General features: G+C 42.9%; 1 protein-coding gene across 9 annotated transcripts in view; it reads right to left on the bottom strand.

Moving 5' to 3' along the window:
- utrn (utrophin) overlaps positions 1 to 19975 on the bottom strand; it is a 337767-nt gene that overhangs the window by 56651 nt on the left and 261141 nt on the right. For all 9 annotated transcript variants that reach the window (XM_031800412.1, XM_031800411.1, XM_031800415.1 and 6 more), the window contains 4 exons: positions 8561 to 8622; positions 7950 to 8024; positions 6007 to 6208; positions 5830 to 5915 (listed from right to left, as the gene is read on the bottom strand). In XM_031800412.1, coding sequence (XP_031656272.1) covers positions 5830 to 5915; positions 6007 to 6208; positions 7950 to 8024; positions 8561 to 8622 — 425 coding nt within the window. The remainder of the gene's footprint in view (positions 1 to 5829; positions 5916 to 6006; positions 6209 to 7949; positions 8025 to 8560; positions 8623 to 19975) is intronic.

The raw sequence follows: 19975 nt of genomic DNA, 5'->3' as shown, positions 1-19975 counted from the left end.
CATTTCTTAAAGATATCCATAAAAAGTGTTGTTTAAAGTTTGCCACAAGCCACCTGGGAGACACACCAAACATGTGGAAGAAGGTGCTCGGGTCAGATGAAACCAAAATTGAACTTTTTGGCAACAATGCAAAATGTGTTGTTGGTGTAAAAGCAACACAGCTCATCACCCTGAACACACCATCCCCACTGTCAAACATGGTGGTGGCAGCATCATGGTTTGGGCCTGCTTTTCTTCAGCAGGGACAGGGAAGATGGTTAAAATTGATGGGAAGATGGATGGAGCCAAATACAGGACCATTCTGGAAGAAAACCTGATGGAGTCTGCAAAAGACCTGAGACTGGGACGGAGATTTGTCTTCCAACAAGACAATGATCCAAAACATAAAGCAAAATCTACAATGGAATGGTTCAAAAATAAACATATCCAGGTGTTAGAATGGCCAAGTCAAAGTCCAGACCTGAATCCAATCGAGAATCTGTGGAAAGAACTGAAAACTGCTGTTCACAAATGCTCTCCATCCAACCTCACTGAGCTCGAGCTGTTTTGCAAGGAGGAATGGGAAAAAATTTCAGTCTCTCGAAGTGCAAAACTGATAGAGACATACCCCAAGCGACTTACAGCTGTAATCGCAGCAAAAGGTGGCGCTACAAAGTATTAACTTAAGGGGGCTGAATAATTTTGCGCGCCCAATTTTTCAGTTTTGAATTTGAATTTTCAAGTTTGAAATATCCAATAAATGTCATTCCACTTCATGACTGTGTCCCACTTGTTGTTGATTCTTCACAAAAAAATACAGTTTTATATCTTTATGTTTGAAGCCTGAAATGTGGCAAAAGGTCGCAAAGTTCAAGGGGGCCGAATACTTTCGCAAGGCACTGTATATGGGGATTGAAAATGATGCAGATAATTACATTGATAGAAGCCACAATCTGTAATATTAAAGCTGATCTATCCACTAAAATAATACAAAATTCAAATTCTACAACACTGTAAAAACAACCTGTTCATTTATTTTCCCTTTCATACTAACTTTGTATTTATTTTATATAAACTTTATTTAACTAGGCAAGTCAGTTAAGAACAAATTGTTACTTGCAATGACGGCCTACCAAAAGGCCTCCTGCGGACGGGGGCTGGGATAAAAAATACAAATATATAGGACAAAACCCACATCATGACAAGAGACACCACAACACGACATAAAGAGAGACCTAAGACAACAACATAGCATGGCAGCAACACATAAAACACAGCATGGTAGCAACACGACAACAAGGCATGGTAGCAACACAACATGGTAGAAGCACAACATGACAACAATATACTGTAGTAGCAACACAACATGGTAGCAGCACAACATGACAACAACATACTCTAGTAGCAACACAACATGGTAGAAGCACAATATGACAACAACATACTGTAGTAGCAACACAACATGGTAGCAACACAACATGGTAGCAGCACAACATGACAACAACATACTGTAGTAGCAACACAACATGACAACATACTGTAGTAGCAACACAGCATGGTAGGAACACAACATGACAACATACTGTAGTAGCAACACAGCATGGTAGCAGCACAACATGACAACATACTGAAGTAGTAACACAGCATGGTAGGAACACAACATGACAACATACTGTAGTAGTAACACAGCATGGTAGCAGCACAACATGACAACATACTGTAGTAGCAACACAGCATGGTAGCAGCACAACATGACAACATACTGTAGTAGTAACACAGCATGGTAGGAACACAACATGACAACATACTGTAGTAGCAACACAGCATGGTAGCAGCACAACATGACAACATACTGTAGTAGTAACACAGCATGGTAGCAACACAACATGACAATATACTGTAGTAGCAACACAACATGGTAGCAGCACAACATGACAACATACTGTAGTAGTAACACAGCATGGTAGCAACACAACTTGACAACATACTGTAGTAGCAACACAGCATGGTAGCAACACATGACAACATACTGTAGTAGCAACACAGCATGGTAGGAACACAACATGACAACATACTGTAGTAGCAACACAGCATGGTAGCAACACATGACAACATACTGTAGTAGCAACACAGCATGGTAGGAACACAACATGACAACATACTGTAGTAGTAACACAGCATGGTAGGAACACAACATGACAACAATATACTGTAGTAGCAAGACAACATGGTAGGAACACAACATGACAACATACTGTAGTAGCAACACAGCATGGTAGCAACACAACATGACAACATACTGTAGTAGCAACACAGCATGGTAGGAACACAACATGACAACATACTGTAGTAGTAACACAGCATGGTAGGAACACAACATGACAACATACTGTAGTAGCAACACAGCATGGTAGGAACACAACATGACAACATACTGTAGTAGCAACACAGCATGGTAGCAGCACAACATGACAACATACTGTAGTAGTAACACAGCATGGTAGGAACACAACATGACAACATACTGTAGTAGCAACACAGCATGGTAGCAACACAACATGACAACAATATACTGTAGTAGCAAGACAACATGGTAGGAACACAACATGACAACATACTGTAGTAGCAACACAGCATGGTAGCAAGAACATGGTAGCAGCACAAAACATGGTACAATAATTATTGGTCACAGACAACAGCATAAAGGGCAAGAAGGTAGAGACAACAATACATCACACAAAGCAGCCGCAACTGTCAATACGAGTGTCCATGATTGAGTCTTTGAATGAAGAGATTGAGATAAAACTGCCCAGTTTGAGTGTTTGTTGCAGCTCGTTCCAGTCGCTGGCTGCAGCTAACTGCTTGTACATTGTTACAACACTGTACATAGCCAATAATATAACATTTGAAATGTCTATATTCTTTTAAAACTTCTGTGGGTGTAATGTTGACTAATGTTTCCCTTGTTTTCCCTAATGTTTCCCTTGCCTATTCCATTTGCATTGGCAATGTAAACATATGTTTCCCATGCCAATACACCCCTTTGAATTGAATGGATTTGAGAGATAGAGAGAGTTGGCGGGAGAGAGAGAGATGAGAGAGAGTTGGCGGGAGAGAGAGAGAAGAGAGTTGGCGGGAGAGAGAGAGATGAGAGTTGGCAGGAGAGAGAGAGATGAGAGAGAGTTGGCGGGAGAGAGAGAGAAGAGAGAGCGAGAGAGAGATATAGAGAGAGTTGGCGGGAGAGAGAGAGATGAGAGAGAGATATAGAGAGAGTTGGCGAGAGAGAGATGAGAGAGAGATATAGAGAGAGTTGGAGGGAGAGAGATATAGAGAGAGTTGGCGGGAGAGAGAGAGATGAGAGAGATATAGAGAGAGTTGGCGAGAGAGAGATGAGAGAGAGATATAGAGAGAGTTGGCGAGAGAGAGATGAGAGAAAGATATAGAGAGAGTTGGCGGGAGAGAGAGATGAGAGAGAGATATAGAGAGAGTTGGCGGGAGAGAGATATAGAGAGAGTTGGCGGGACAGAGATGAGAGAGAGATATAGAGAGAGTTGGCGGGAGAGAGAGAGATGAGAGAGATGGCAGGAGAGAGAGATGGCGGGAGAGAGAGAGATGAGAGAGAGAGAGAGAGAGATATAGAGAGAGTTGGCGGGAGAGAGAGAGATGAGAGAGAGTTGGCGGGAGAGAGAGAGATGAGAGAGAGATGGCGGGAGAGAGAGAGATGAGAGAGAGATATAGAGAGAGTTGGCGGGAGAGAGAGAGATGAGAGAGAGAGAGATATAGAGAGAGTTGGCGGGAGAGAGAGATGAGAGAGAGAGATATAGAGAGAGTTGGCGGGAGAGCCACGAGAAAAGGGCAACCAGTGAAGAACACACACCATTGTAAATACAACCCATATTTATGCTTATTTATTTTATCTTGTTTCCTTTACCATTTGTACATTGTTAAAACACTGTATATATATAATATGACATTTGTAATGTCTTTATTGTTTTGAAACTTCTGTATGTGTAATGTTTACTGTTAATTTTGTATTGTTTATTTCACTTTATATACTCACTTTATATATTATCTACCTCACTTGCTTTGGCAATGTTAACACATGTTTCCCATGCCAATAAAGCCCTTGAATTGAATTGATATTGAGAGAGAGATGAGAGAGAGAGCGAGAGAGAGATATAGAGAGAGCTGGCGGGAGAGAGAGGTATAGAGAGAGTGAGAGAGATGAGAGAGCGAGAGAAATACAGTGGAGAGTGAGAAAGGCGATAGAGAGCGGGGGGGGCAATAAAAGGAGGGAGGGATGTGGCTCGCCTATCTGCCTGGTGTTGTCTTTGATCTCTGTGTGAGACCCTGCCTTGATGTCAGATCTCCTTAAGTAGAGTGGTAATGGCGATTCTATGATACCGTGCATGTGCGTGGGTGTGCATGCGAGTGTCTGCATGCGCACAAACCAGCCTCGATGTCAGTGTGTGTGTGTGTGTGTGTGTGTGTGTGTGTGTGTGTGTGTGTGTGTGTGTGTGTGTGTGTGTGTGTGTGTGTGTGTGTGTGTGATTTTGACCAGGTCTTCATATCTCCTTGAGTAGCGATGGCAGTTCTTCGATAGTGCACATCCCTAGAGTATAAGCCGGCCATACTTCTTCAACCATGAGCAGCAATGCGTATCAGCTTCATAAGCCTTCATAGCCACTACTAGGACATCGTTGTCATGAAACTCCAAAATCACATGAGCCCCAGACTTTCTTAACATTTCTACTCCGACTCAAACGTCCTGCCCTACAATTATAAGTGATATGCATAATAAACAAGGTATCGAGTTGAGAGCCAAATCGCTATGTAGTTGGGTTCTATGTTGCGGTGGTGGACTGTGCTACTTGTGATTTAGTGAGTTGCTGTGGATGGGTGTCTGGGCCTGACACCAATGTGACTCTAAACGAGAGGGACTCGCCCAACCGTGCTTGATCTCTTTTTGAGACTAATAGAAATTGCCAGTGGAACGAATAGGCTCAGGGACAGACTCCACGTCACAGGAGGGGTAGAGAAGGAAACTATGGAGGGAGAGGACAGAGAGAGAGAGAGGAAAGGAAGAGAGGGAAGAGATAGAAGGGGAGAACAGAGAGAGATAGAGAGATCGAGGAGGAGAAAACGAGGACACAAAAGCAAGAGAGCAAATTGAGGACAGAATGCACGTTATCTGAAAGGACAAAGCATACTCCCCCAGCAGCCCTAGCCACATCCCTAATCCCCCTGCAATGAAACTAAATAAATAAATAAATCAAATACAAAACAAGTGGGAGGTCTCTCATCCAATTAGATGGTCCATTCACTGGCGTCCTCTGACACGGTCCGATCGGCACCCTGGGTAACTGAGCTGGGATTACAGCCTGGCAGAGGGCATTATGGGATACGCTGGCACGGACTACGCTACAACGCTCCCACTGGGGCTGTTCTCAATTCACCTCAGAGTGTGTGGGGGTGTGTCAAAGTGTGATTTAAGTCTATCAGAGTTTGATCAAGTTTGATTATTTTTTCACTTCAGTGTGTCTGTGTCTGTGTGTGTGTCTGTGTGTGTGTCTGTGTGTGTGTGTGTCTGTGTGTGTGTCTGTGTGTGTGTCTGTGTGTGTGTCTGTGTCTGTGTGTGTGTGTGTGTCTGTGTGTGTCTGTGTGTGTCTGTGTGTGTCTGTGTCTGTGTGTGCGTCTGTGTCTGTGTGTGTGTGTGTGTGTGTGTGTCTGTGTGTGTCTGTGTGTGTGTGTCTGTGTGTGTGTCTGTGTGTGTGTGTCTGTGTGTGTGTTTGAGTGTTTCTGTGAATGCTATGTGTGTGAAAGTATTTTTGTGGGATGGTTGGTACTTGCATTTGTATTTCTCCTCCAGATGGCCCTTGGAGAGCGAGAGCAATCCTATCTTCATGGACAGGACACGGATCTTCCCACTGCGTCCACTGTAGAGGGAACACACACACAGTGGACATTTTTTTTAGGAGAGAAAATGACTTCTACAAGGTGTGTGTGTGTGTGTGTGTGTCCACGTACGTGTCGTATACATTGAGCAGCCAGTTGAGACACATATCGACACACAACGGAACATTGACCAGGTCCTTGTGCTGCTGCTCCAGCCCATCATAGATGGACGTCAGACAGTTAATCACTTCTGGCACTGTCAGCAGCTGGGCATTCTGGGTAAGCTTGTGCTGCTCGAAGGTGCTCTGGGCCACATTCAGATCCAACAGATCCACTGGAGGGAGGGAGGGAGGGAGGGAGGGAGGGAGGGAGGGAGGGAGGGAGGGAGGGAGGGAGGGAGGGAGGGAGGGAGGGAGGGAGGGAGGGAGGGAGGGAGGGAGGGAGGGGAAAGAGAACAGACTTTTCAAAGTTGTTTACTGAGACCACTCAATGGCAACAAAGAACATTCTAAAATGATGAAGAGCAGTGCAAATTACAGATGGTTGTAATGACAACACGGCCACAGACAGGATATGAGGTGTCTGTAGAGTAGACGGGGGTGTGACACCAGGGCAGCAGGCCAACCCATTTATGTTACAGATACTGGAGACACGACTCAGAGTTAACCTAATTAGCCGTCTAAGGGCAATCCTGCTGTGCGAGTGTGTAGGAGATACACACAGACATACATCTGACAGTGGGGGATCAAGAAGGAAAAACAAAACACGAACGGGAAGGAGTTTACAGACTTGTTTCCTCTCGATCTCTTTCTCTCTCCTCCCTCCCGCCCTCACTCTGTTCCAGGGCATTAAGCCAGAGTAATAACTAATAAATACAGATCTGTGTCTGTGCTTTGGACTTCAGGCTTTGACTTGTAATCTAATGGGTGAAATTGAATCTGAACGCCCTCAGTCCAAATCACTCAGACGTACTAGGAGCTCTCGTCTCATCATCACAAGATAATGCAATATAATATGACAAACCCAAAACGCCTGAATCATCTAAACTCATTAACACCCACACTAACTCATAAAACCACACACGCACACTGCCCCCTACTCTCAGCACGACAAACCCACTCCACCCTCTACCCCAGAAGTACGACAGAAAGCAGACAGAGAAAGAATAAAGTGAAGCAGTAAAGTTTGGAGCTCTCTAAATAACAGCATAAACTGGGTGGTTCAATCCCTGAATGCTCATTGGCTGACAGCCGTGGTATACCACAGGTATGACAAAACATTTGTTTTTACTGTTCCAATTACGTTGGTAACCAGTTTATAATAGGAATAAGGCACCGCGGGGGCTTATGGTATACAGCCAATATACTACGGCTAAGGGCTGTATCCGGGCACTCCGTGTTACGCCGTGCGTAGTAACTTAGCCATGGTATATTGGCCATATACCACACCCCCCCAGAGTTATTGCTTAAATAACCCCTGGATAATAATGACAGATAGCCTGGCTCAGTCCCAGCAGCAAGGTACAGCAATACCCAGAGGGAGACGTCACCATTTCTATCCACACACCGTCTGCAGCCAACAGGGAATAACTAACACAAAGATAGCTATGGCCAGCTGGTTATTGTGGAAGACAATTTATTCCCCTTTGGGATGAAACACACAGCGGCACAGATGGAATCTCAACTAAACAAAAGGATGTTACACATACAGGTACACACAAACTCAATCGCATACCTGGTTGCACGCACACACACAAACATGCATGTGTTTGTGTCAGTGTGTGTGTGTGTGTGTGTGTGTGTGTGTGTGTGTGTGTGTGTGTGTGTGTGTGTGTGTGTGTGTGTGTGTGTGTCTGTGTGTGTCTGTGTGTGTGTGTGGTGTGTGTGTGTGTGTCTGTGTGTGGTGTGTGTGTGTGTGTGTGTGTGTGTGTGTGTGTGTGTGTGTGTGTGTGTGTGGTGTGTGTGTGTGTGTGGTGTGTGTGTGTGTGTGTGTGTGTGTGTGTGTGTGTGTGTGTGTGTGTGTGTGTGTGTGTGTGTGTGTGTGTGTGTGTGACTGTGGGGTGAAAAGGAAACTTACAGCACAGTGCTTTCTGTAGCCGACGGATCTTCATGGCTGTTCTGTAAGCGGAAAATCTCACGTTGTTCAGGTCAGCTAAAAGGTGAGAGAGAAAGATAGAAAGAAAGAGAGAGAGGAAAGAGGGATGGAATCAATCATACAGAAAGGATAACAGTGGTCTGACATGAAATTATGATGACAAACTGGAAACCTGTTGAAAAGACGTGTCGTAGTGTAATTTCTATATAGTCACAGGGAGGGCTGGAAATGGCTGGTAATTGGGTTATGTGAGACCTCTCTCAGAGGAGCTGAGTCCTATCTGTTGAGCGTTGGCCTTTAGGAACTGTTCCACAGCTTATTACTGATCCATCTGATCATTAAAGAACAGTCACACTGACCACCGCAACGGTGACCCATACATAAATATGGATGTTACAGTCAGTGTGTGTGTGTGTGTGTGTGTGTGTGTGTGTGTGTGTGTGTGTGTGTGTGTGTGTGTGTGTGTGTAAGCGAGACAGCAAGACACTGTGTGAAAGAGCACGAGAGAAAGCTTTGCAGTTACGGCGTGGTGTCAAATTTGAGTGAAAGTGAATGTTCTGTGATTATATGACTGGTGTCTGTCTGTTTCATACCAAGAGACTGGTAGAGCTCTGTCATCTTTGGATGGTCCCAGCAGGTAGTCTGAGTCTGGTGGCTGGAAGACAACAGGGGATAACGATAAGGCTTTTGTAACACACACACACACGCATGCACGCACGCGCGCACACACACACACACAGGGCGGTATACCGTATTTTACTATATACCGGTATTGATGCTCGGAACGGTTTGGGTTTTTACTTTACCTTCTATAACGGTATTTGACTGTTTGGTTTGTTAAATGTGATACGCCGTGAGTAACGTCCATTTGTATAGTTTACTCCGCTACCTGAGTCGTCCCTCTCTGCTCTCTCTCCACGCCGCTTCCACACAGACCTAGTCCCAGCCCTTCACTCAAGGAGCGCATTTGTTGTTGCTTGACCACGAGACACTTTCGTTCAGTCTGCATGGTCAATGCAGCACATGTTGATGACAATGATGTTGTTCTCAATTTCAATTCACAAGCATTCTATAATTACAATATTAGTTTGTGTTTCTTACATCAGCAAACAGCTAGTTTGTATTTTCTTAGCAAGTTAAGCTAAATCGTGTTAGCCACTAATGCTAATCGCTAGCTAACTAGCTAATAAAAGTACTGAGTCAGAGCAAACGTAGCTGGCTAATACAGCCTGATACCAGTGCTGGTGGAGGACTAAATCAGCATGTTGTTTGTGCAACAGTATCTTCTAAATCAAAGAGGAATAGGCAAAGATGTAATGTAGCCAAAGAGTATAGGGTCCCATAGGAAACACGGAACATCACTAATAAACATTATATTTACATGATTCCAAAAGTTCACCCAAGTGTTTTGATCTAAATCAGAATGGAGAAAGACCCATTGAAATAATTGAAAAAATATGTGTTGCCACCCCAAGGTCACGCACTACTCAAAAAGCAAATGTAGAGCTTTTATTGATCAAAAACATGAAATAAATAAAAACAAATACTGTCATAAATTTAAAAAAATACCATATGATATTAGGCCATATCGCCCAGCCCTAACACACACACACAAACAGAGAGAGCCAGACAGATAATTCGCTCTGTATTGTCGACTGGTTTTCTTATCATCTCAATAATAGAAGCACATGTATACAAATCCAAAACGCGGATCCGATTGTGATTCCCAAAGCATACAAATCGTCTAGGAGGCCTTCAGGGTGATGCACAAGGACACACCCCTCATCTCTGCAGGCCTCCTCTCAGTACGGTACATAGCACACACATCCAGGTCCCCTGGGGCTACGAGGGGGAGATGTTGATGTCTTGTCTCCATCCTGTTTACATTTCAGCTTCTGAGAAACGCCGCCAGGTGCAGAGAGCACAGACAACACAGCCAAATCAACAAGAACCATGTTTGAAATAAAAACACACAAACAAATTGACTTGAATCTGATCAAGCAGAGCAGTGTTGATGACTCCAGAAGACAGAATTGATAAGTAGGTGTGGGGTTTTTGTCTGTCTGCTGCCCTTCTTCACCTGATCAGGGAACTCATTTATATTTGAATGATTCTCCGCTTCGGCGAAATATTCCTTCCTGTACCCACACTGATATCAAGGGAATTGTTGGGAATTGCTGTGTTGTGACGTCTATTCTGAATGCCAGTATCTCTGTGACTAGGTTGTCATAGCGAGACTGTCTCCACAGAGAGAGAGAGAGAGAGAGAGAGAGAGAGAGAGAGAGAGAGAGAGAGAGAGAGAGAGAGAGAGAGAGAGAGAGAGAGAGAGAGAGAGACAGAGACAGAGACAGAGACAGAGACAGAGACAGAGACAGAGAAATGGAAGGGAGAGAGAAAATAAAGAGAGAGAGGAGACAGGCTATCCAGTGAAGTGCTGACAGTAGAACACAGGGGAGACGAACTACAGAAGCCATCAGCAGGTGTTCATCCCTCATCATGCTCTGAAATGGCACACACTTTCATACCTTCCTTGCATTGCAAATATGACTAGAGCGCTCAGCTCGGGGTTTCTGTTTCAGCTGTGCTATTTGAGACAGGGGCCGATTCAATCATGGCCGGATGGATATTATTGTGTCCCAGTGAGGATTTGGACACCAAGCTGTCAGAAATGAATTCATATCTCCTCTTGTTCGACCAGCTTGAGGATTTAGCCGCGGTTGTGGCATAAGCTTGTACACACACACCCATGCACATACGTGCATGCATGCACAGACACACACACAGACACACATCTGGAAGTGTGTTAATGACTTTCTATCAGTGCCAACAGCAGTCAGAGTAAACACAATAATGGTTGCCATTCAACTAAGTCTGTAGGAGGAACATCAAAGAGAAGCCAGCCTTAGCCCCAAAGATGAAACACAAGGAGTTGACTGTGATCTGGCAACCCGTGGAGTCTTTCCACTATGTATTCAGTGCAAAGCAGCAGAATGACAAACACAGCAGACAGGCTCAATCAAAAAAAATGGATTACACTAGCTGTCTACTACCACTGCTGGACCAGCAGCTTAGGCCTGTCATAATGAAGACAACCCACAGAGTTGGCAGGTTCTAAGCTTCCTCGATCATCCCTTCTTTCTCCCTCTGTCGTCCGTCCTCATTTATCCTCAGAAACTCCCAAGTTTAAGGTTATCTGTGGTAACCTTTGCAAGGACAGAGCTGTGACGCATGTACACATGTGTTAAGGCTTGAAGATCACACAGACATTCATGTCCCAAAATGTGAAAGAGATGGTTTGGCACCAAGCTCAGGGTTATAGAATCTCTCTGATTTGAAGAACCACACAAAGATCAAAGTCTCTCTTTTTTTAACAAGGAGTTAAGGTTGACTGGTCAAAAGCTACATCCTGAGAGCACCAAAGTCGCTTGGTAGTGCCATATAGAATTCTGCATTCATTCTCAAAGCCGGTTTGAGATTTAGGGTTTTTCATGTTGCCACCAATTGTTCCGAGTCCATTCTACCAATAGGTAGAATGCTTATTGGAAGTTAATTGTTGTGGAATACCTAGTGCAAAGATGGAGCTTAGAAGAGCTTTGGGTAAAGAGCTCAGACAGGAAGTCAGAGCAGCTCCACAGCCTGTCCTCAGCAGGGAGTTGAGTGAGTGATATACTGTAAAGAGCACAGTGAGCCTGGAGATGAATCCGGTTTGAGGATAAATAGATGCAGCGCTTGACATTTCTCCGTAAACATCATTATAAAACTGGTTGTTTGGATCCCGGATGCTGGATGGACGAGCAGCGTTCCAAGCCATGCTGTATTAACTGTCAAACACACCTATTCCCGCTTAACAGTTCCATCTGAAAATGATCACTGCACCTCCATAAGAATATCATTTTCATGTTGCTATCCAAATCATCTGTTTTATTTATCTCAACTCACACATTATTTCCCATTGCTTCTAGCCAAGCATTTAGTTTGGTATAGTGGGGGTTAATATAAGCCTCGCGTTTAGTTTAGTACATCGGGGGTTAATATAAGCCTCACGTTTAGTTTAGTACATCGGGGGTTAATATAAGCCTCACGTTGAGTTTAGTACATTGGGGGTTAATATAAGCCTCACGAATAGCTTAGTACATCGGGGGTTAATATAAGCCTAGCGTTTAGTTTAGTACAGCGGGGGTTAATATAAGCCTCGCGTTTAGTTTAGTACAGCTGGGGTTAATATAAGCCTCGCGTTTAGTTTAGTACATCGGGGGTTAATATAAGCCTCACGTTTAGTTTAGTACATCGGGGGTTAATATAAGCCTCACGTTGAGTTTAGTACATCGGGGGTTAATATAAGCCTCACGTTGAGTTTAGTACATCGGGGGTTAATATAAGCCTAGCGTTTAGTTTAGTACAGCGGGGGTTAATATAAGCCTCGCGTTTAGTTTAGTACAGCTGGGGTTAATATAAGCCTAGCGTTTAGTTTAGTACATCGGGGGTTAATATAAGCCTAGCATTTAGTTTAGTACATCGGGGGTTAATATAAGCCTCGCGTTTAGTTTAGTACATCGGGGGTTAATATAAGCCTCGCGTTTAGTTTAGTACATCGGGGGTTAATATAAGCCTAGCGTTTAGTTTAGTACATCGGGGGTTAATATAAGCCTAGCATTTAGTTTAGTACAGCTGGGGTTAATATAAGCCTAGCATTTAGTTTAGTACAGCTGGGGTTAATATAAGCCTAGCGTTTAGTTTAGTACTGTCTTTAGACATCAATAAGGTACAAGAGGCAGTATTGGCCCTCCGCTATCGCATCGGGCCGAACGACACCATTTGCCTGTGACTTTATTCATGATACAGCACTGACTCGTGTCTTATTGCTTAATTAAATGACATCTCTGAGTAAACATCATTAAAACGGGACTCTGGGATAGAATACTGCATAAAACCCAGGAAACTCCGCATTTTATGTAACTAATAAGCTACTCTGAAGTGCTGTTTATGAGAGCTTGTGGCCAAGCTATAGCAGAGCAGTAAATTACTACATTCTAATTCATATTAAATGATTAGAAATTCTAATTCCATCAGTGTGAATAGAATGACAGAGGGGACTCTGCTTCTCCTTGGCTCCAGGATGCCTCAGATACAGGCAGCATAATTACAGCGTTTATAATCCTCTGCATAATGACCACTTCCCCTGGCATTTCCTGTTTGGCTTGGCTACTTCCTCCTCATCACAAACCTGATGATTACAGAAGATAAAGGATGCATCGTTTTTCACAGCTCTAGATTATCCCAGCAGGTCAGTGTAGCGATGTGTCGTATCTGAACATTATTGACAATAACCAACTTAGCTTTTCTCCCCCAAAAAACGTTCTCTACCTCCAAGACATTGGGTCGTAAAAATGGCTCTCGACACCAAGGGGTGATACCATCTGACCTAGCAGGACTACAAAAGTACTGCTTCCCTCTTAGCTCTTAGCCTCTTATCCATCGGGACCTCTCAAACTGGACCTCTCAAACTGGACCTCTCAAGATGGACCTCTCAAGATGGACCTCTCAAGATGGACCTCTCAAGATGGACCTCTCAAGATGGACCTCTCAAGATGGACCTCTGTCAAGGAGGAAGGAGAACCTCCATCTTCAGTAGGCCAACCACAGAGCATGGACCTTTGCGGCAGGTAGTCTAGTGATTAAAGCGTTGGGCCAGTAACCGAAAGCTTGTAGGATTGAATCCCCGAGCTGACACGGTAAAATAAATCTGTCGTTCTGCCCCTGAACAAGGCAGTTAACCCAATTGTTCCCCGGTAGGCCGTCATTGTAAATAACAATTTGTTCTTAACTGACATGCCTAGTTAAATAAAGGTAAATAAAAACATTCCAAAATAATAATTTTAAGGCAATAACTGGTGAACTGATGAGTTAGGGGAAGTACCTTTTAGGGAACAGTACATGTAATCCAGTACACAGATTAGGACGACGAGCCCATGCACCAAACTGTCTCAGAAGGAGACTTCGCCAGTAGAGAGCTAGTCTAGCATGAACGGTATATTTAACATGACCTTCTTCAAGGAAAGAGAACACAATTAGAGCAAAGCCTCTGCAACTCAAGCAAGGAGCCAACAGAGAAGAGCAACCTGAAGGAACCACCCAACTCAACCAGAAAGGACACACAGACACCTTCTTCCCTTGTTCTCCTCCATGCGGCCTGAACAATCAAGAAGCCACAACAGTATCCAATCACAGACTGAGCATAACATCTTTTAATGTTCTGGATCTCCAGGTCTTCACTTGTTGTCTTCCATCCCATTTCATGCCCTTTCAAATATTTTGATCAGTGTTATTAAATGTTGATTGTATAAAGAACTTGTGTTTGTCTTGTTATTCTAAGGAAATAACTCCAATTCTCAAATAATTCCTACCTTCATATTAATCCATGTATTACTATTATTCTAATTGCAGTCTTATATAGTTATATGAGACAGGACTTCTTACAATACCATTTTGTGCAATACTGGACTGGTGCCCCATTAATCATTTTATAGTAATAAGTGCACACACTAATCTACACCAGTGAAGACCACAAGCTACCTCTGTAGGGCAGATTATTTATTTGCTTTGCCATGCAGTATTTCCCATGCTAATACGGTGCAGGAGATTTAATATGACTCACAAATGTACATATACACATGTACGGTGCATTCGGAAAGTATGCAGACCCCTTGACTTTTCCCACATTTTTTTTTACAGCCTTCTCCTAAAATTGATTAAATCGTTTTTTCCCCCTCATCAATCTACACACAATACCCCATAATGACATCACAATTCCCCATAGTGACAAAGAAAAAACAGGTTTTAGACATTTGACCAAATCTATTAAAAATAAAAACTGACATATCACATTTACTTATGTATTCAGACCCTTTACTCAGTACTTTGCTGAAGGTCCTTTGGGTATGACGCTACACGCTTGGCACACCTGTATTTGGGGAGTTTCTCCCATTCTTCTCTGCAGAGCTTCTCAAGCTCTGTCAGGTTGGATGGGGAGTGTCGCTGCACAGCTATTTTCAGGTCCCTCCAGAGATGTTCGACCGGGTTCAAGTCCAGGCTCTGGCTGGGCCACTCAAGGACATTCAGAGACTTGTTCTAAAGCCACTCATGTGTTGTCTTTGCAGTCTGCTTAGGGTAATTGTCCTGTTGGAAGGTGAACCTTTGCCCCAGTCAATCATGTGAAATCCATAGATTAGGGCCTAATGAATTTATTTAAATTGACTGATTTCCTTATTTGAATTGTAACTCTGTAAAATAATTGAAATTCTTGCAATTATATTTTAGTTAAATATATACATTTTTTTTTTAAACATTTATTTAACCAGACAAGTCAGTTAAGAACACATTCTTATTTTCAATGACGGCCTGGGAACAGTGGGTTAACTGCCTGTTCAGGGGCAGAACGACAGATTTGTACCTTGTCAGCTCGGGGGTTTGAACTCGCAACCTTCTGGTTACTAGTCTAACGCACTAACCACTAGGCTACCCTGCCGCCCCATACAGTACCAGTCAAAAGTTTGGACACACCTACTCATATACTTTAGATTTTTCAAAGTAGCCGCCCTTTGCCTTGATGACAGTTTTGCACACTCAACACTCTTAGCATTCTCTCAACCAGCGACTTTGAAGAATATAAAATGTAAAACACTTTTTTTGCTTACTACATGATTCCATATGTGTTATTTCATAGTTTTGATGTCTTCACTATTATTCTACAAATGTAGAAAATAGTAAAAATAAAGAAAAACCCTTGAATGAGTTGGTGTGTCCAAACTTTTGACTGGTACTGTATATAAATATATATATATAAATATATATATATTATATTACCTGGATTCATGCATTTATTACTCATAAAATGTGGTCTGATCTTCATCTAATCTAGAGGCGAAAGAAACGCACACCTATTTAGGCGAGGTGCTGGCTAGCGGAGTAGAACACTTGAAAAATGAAAGGAGAGACGCACACTCTAGGAGCTCAGATGCAATCATTTAATAACCTAATAAACAACGTTTCGACAGACAAGCTGTCTTCTCCAGGGTATTATGACAAACACTGCGGGGTGACTAGTTGATATAGTGTCAAAGGACACACACACAGGTGTTTGTAATCATGGCCTGATATCGTTGGTTAATTCTCAGATATAAAAATAACATAGCAAAAACATGAAAGGATAGCATACTATCATAGATACAATTTGGCTACATACGCCTACAAACATTTACAATGGCAAAATCACAATAATGGCTTAAGATCAAAGTCTACATTGAGACCGAAGGGAGCAAGGCTCTTTAAATGAAAGATCCAACCAGCCTCTCGTTTTAACAATAAATTGTCGAGGTCACCCCCTCTCCTAGGGAGGGTGACAATATCGATGCCGTAGAGACGAAAACGAGGGTAAGTCGAGTTTTTGCACCGGTGCTACTGTGCTCTGAGATACATAATTAGGATCTGTTTCCCTGTTTGGGGGTGTTTGAAGTATCTACATTTATAAGTGCCATTGTATTGAGCGCAGCCATTACACTTGTAGGGTTGTACACTTTTCCATCCAGTAGGGGCGCAAATACGTTGTCCAGGGATATCTTGGGGTGGTAAATCAGAGTTTACCAATTGATCTCTGAGATTTCTGCCCCGCGAGAATACGACCAAGGGAAGGTCAGAAAACACATTACCGATACTGTCATCAGATCTTAGAACGTGCCAATGTTTGTGAACGATTCCCTTAATTTGTTCAGAGCAATTTGAATAAAGGGTAGTTAGAACGCAAGAATGCTTCTTTTTGCGAGACGGTCTTAGAAAAAGATCTCTCAGTTTGTTTTGAATTTTTATATATGAGAATTAACCAACGATATCAGGCCACACCCGGCCATGATCACAGACACCTGTGTGTGTCCTTTGACACTATAAAAACTAGTCACCCCTCAGTGTTTGTCATTGTACCCTGATGAAGACAGTTTGTCTGTCGAAACGTTGTTTATTAGGTTATTAAATGATTGCATCTGAGCTCCTAGAGTGTGTGGCTCTCCTTTACTTTTTCAACTGATCTTCATCTAAGTCACAATAATAGACAAACACAATCTGACTAAACTAATAACACACAAACAGTTGTACGTTTCACATTTTTATTGATGACATTTAATAACCATTAAACAGTGCAGGCTGGAAAATGTAAGTGAACCCTTGAATTTAGTAACTTGTAGATCCTCCTTCAGCAGCAACAACATCCACCAAACGTTTCCTGTAGCTGCTTATAAGACTTGCACAACGTTGAGGAGGAAATTTGATTGCACACCCCTCTTCAGGTCATGCCACAGCATCTCAATTGGGTTAAGGTCAGGACTCTGACTTGGCCATTCCAAAACACAAAAAACTGCTGCCCTGACATTCTCCTGTAAAATGTCTTGATACAATTTTGAATTCATTGTTCCCTCAATGATTGCAAGGTGTCCAGGCCCTGAGGCAGCAAAGCAGCCACAAACCATGATGCTCCCTCCACCATGCTTCACAGTTGTGATGAGGTTTTGGTTGGTGTGCAGTGCCCTTTTTCCTCCACACATAGCGTTCAACTTTTAAGTTCAACTTTTGTCTCATCTGTCCACAGCACATTTTCCCAGAAGTGTTGTGGAACATCCAGGTGGTCTTGGGCAAACTTGAGACGTGCCGCAATGTTTTTTTTTAGACAGCAGTGGTTTCCTTGGTGGTGTCCATCCATGAACACCATTGTTGTTCAGTGTTTTTCTGATAGTGGACACCTGAACAAAGACTATCGTTGTTTGTAGAGTTTTCTGGTATTTTGCTGTTACCCTTGGGTTCTATCTCATCTCTTTCAGGATTGCAGTTTGTGCTCTTGGAGTGATCTGCGCAGGACGCCACCCCTAGGGAGAGGAGCAACAGTCCTGAATCTTCTCCATTTTGTCTCACCGTGGATGGATGAACACCAAGGTCATTAGCAATGCTTTTGTAACATTTTCCAGCTTCGTGCATCTTTATAATGCATCTCTATAATGCGTCTTCTAAGGTCCTGTGAAAGTTGTTGGGATCGAGGCATTCTTCACACTAACCAATCTTTCTGGAGAAGAACAGACTTGTCAGTAACCAGGCTTTGTGCGGCCTTTATTTAAAACCTCTTGATACTACCCATCCCAGATCTGGGAGCGTAATCATCGCCTCAAACTAATTAGCATAACGCAGCGGACATAAATATCCCTAGGAAATTTTCCTATTCATGAAAATCACAAATGAAATATATTGAGACACAGCTTAGCCTTTTGTTAACACTGTCATCTCAGATTTTCAAAATATGCTTTACAGCCAACGCTAGACAAGCATTTGTGTAAGTTTATAATAGCCTGGCATAGCATTATGCCTTGCTAGCAGCAAGCAACCTTGTCACGGAAATCAGAAAAGCAATCAAATTAAATAGTTTACCTTTGATGAACTTCGGATGTTTTCACTCACGAGATTCCCAGTAGACAGCCAAAGTTCATTTTTTCCCAAAATATTATTTTTGTAGGCGAAACAGCTCTGTTTGTTCTTCACGTTTGGCTGAGAAATTGCCCGGAAATTGCGGTCACCACAAAGCCATTTTTTTCCTCCAGATTAGCTCCATAATATCGACAGAAACATGGCAAACGTTGTTTAGAATCAATCCTCAAGGTGTTTTTCTAATATCTATTCGATAATATATCCGTCGGGACAATTCCTTTTTCTCTAAGACCGATTGGAGTGATGGCAACCTCTGTACTTTACGCGAGAATCTCTCTCGGAGCCACCATGTGACCACTTACGCAATGTGCCCCCATACGGCTATTCTTCAACAGAAATGCTTAAAACTACGTCACCATGCCGTAGACACCTTGGGGAATACGTAGAAAGCGTAAGCTCGTTGATGGTACATTCACAGCCATATAGGGAGTCATTGGAACGCAGCGCTTTCAAAACCTGGGGCACTTCCGGATTGGATTTTTCTCAGGCTTTCGCCTGCAACATCAGTTCTGTTATACTCACATACAATATCTTTACAGTTTTGGAAACGTTAAGAGTGTTTTCTATCGAAAGCTGTCAATTATATGCATATTCTAGCATCTGGTCCTGACAAAATATCCCGTTTAAAACGGGAACGTTTTTTTCTCTCCAAAAATGACAATAGTGCCCCTAGAGTTCCAAGAGGGCAGGGCACCTGTGCAACCCACACCTCCAATCTCATCTCCTTAATTGAAACACCTGACTCCAAATAGCTTTTGGAGAAGTCGTTAACGCAGAGGTGCACTTACTTTTTACAGCCTGCACTGTGAATGATTACTCAATGTCTTCAATAAAAATGTGAAAAGTACAACTGTTTGTGTGTTATTAGTTTAGTCAGATTGTTGTTGTCTATTATTGTGACTGAGATGAAGATCAGACCACAGAAATCCAGGTGATTCCAAAAGGTCCAAACTTTTTCTTGCAACTGTATGAATATATATACAGTATATAAAAATGGGATGCAATGCAAATGTAAATGCCCCAAAACCCAACATCCAGGGCAGTCATCCCAAAAATTGGAACCAAGGGTGTAGGAGGTGAGCCTCAGTTCATGGAAAGCTAGGCAAAACACTGAGCTATCCTTGGGGAAGTGACGCTTCATAAACTCCCAGAGACAGAGTCACAGAGACATGCAAGTCACAGCATCTTTCTCCTGAGGAGGACTATGTCTCTCAGGCAGGACATGTTCATGAATAATCATGAGCAGTCGATGAATGATTACATTTTAAAATATAAGGGATAGAAGCAGGGAAATATCTGCGACTCAGAGACACTTTTCCCGCCTCTCCGTGACAGTCCCTCTGCCAGACTAATCTCCAACCAGAGTGCCTGCATTCTCCACTTGATATATTCCTCTTCTCCTCCTCCCCTCAAAACTTGATCATTTTTTCTCTCCTCTTCTACTCTGCATTTGAAAAACGTTTCAACCCTTTGAATTGTAGCAACTTAAT

This window comes from Oncorhynchus kisutch, linkage group LG21, assembly GCF_002021735.2.
Source record: "Oncorhynchus kisutch isolate 150728-3 linkage group LG21, Okis_V2, whole genome shotgun sequence".
In the NCBI taxonomy this organism is placed as follows: Eukaryota; Metazoa; Chordata; class Actinopteri; order Salmoniformes; family Salmonidae; genus Oncorhynchus; species Oncorhynchus kisutch.
The sequence above is the reverse complement of the archived record's forward strand: the minus strand, read 5'-3'. Positions and strand labels throughout refer to the sequence as shown.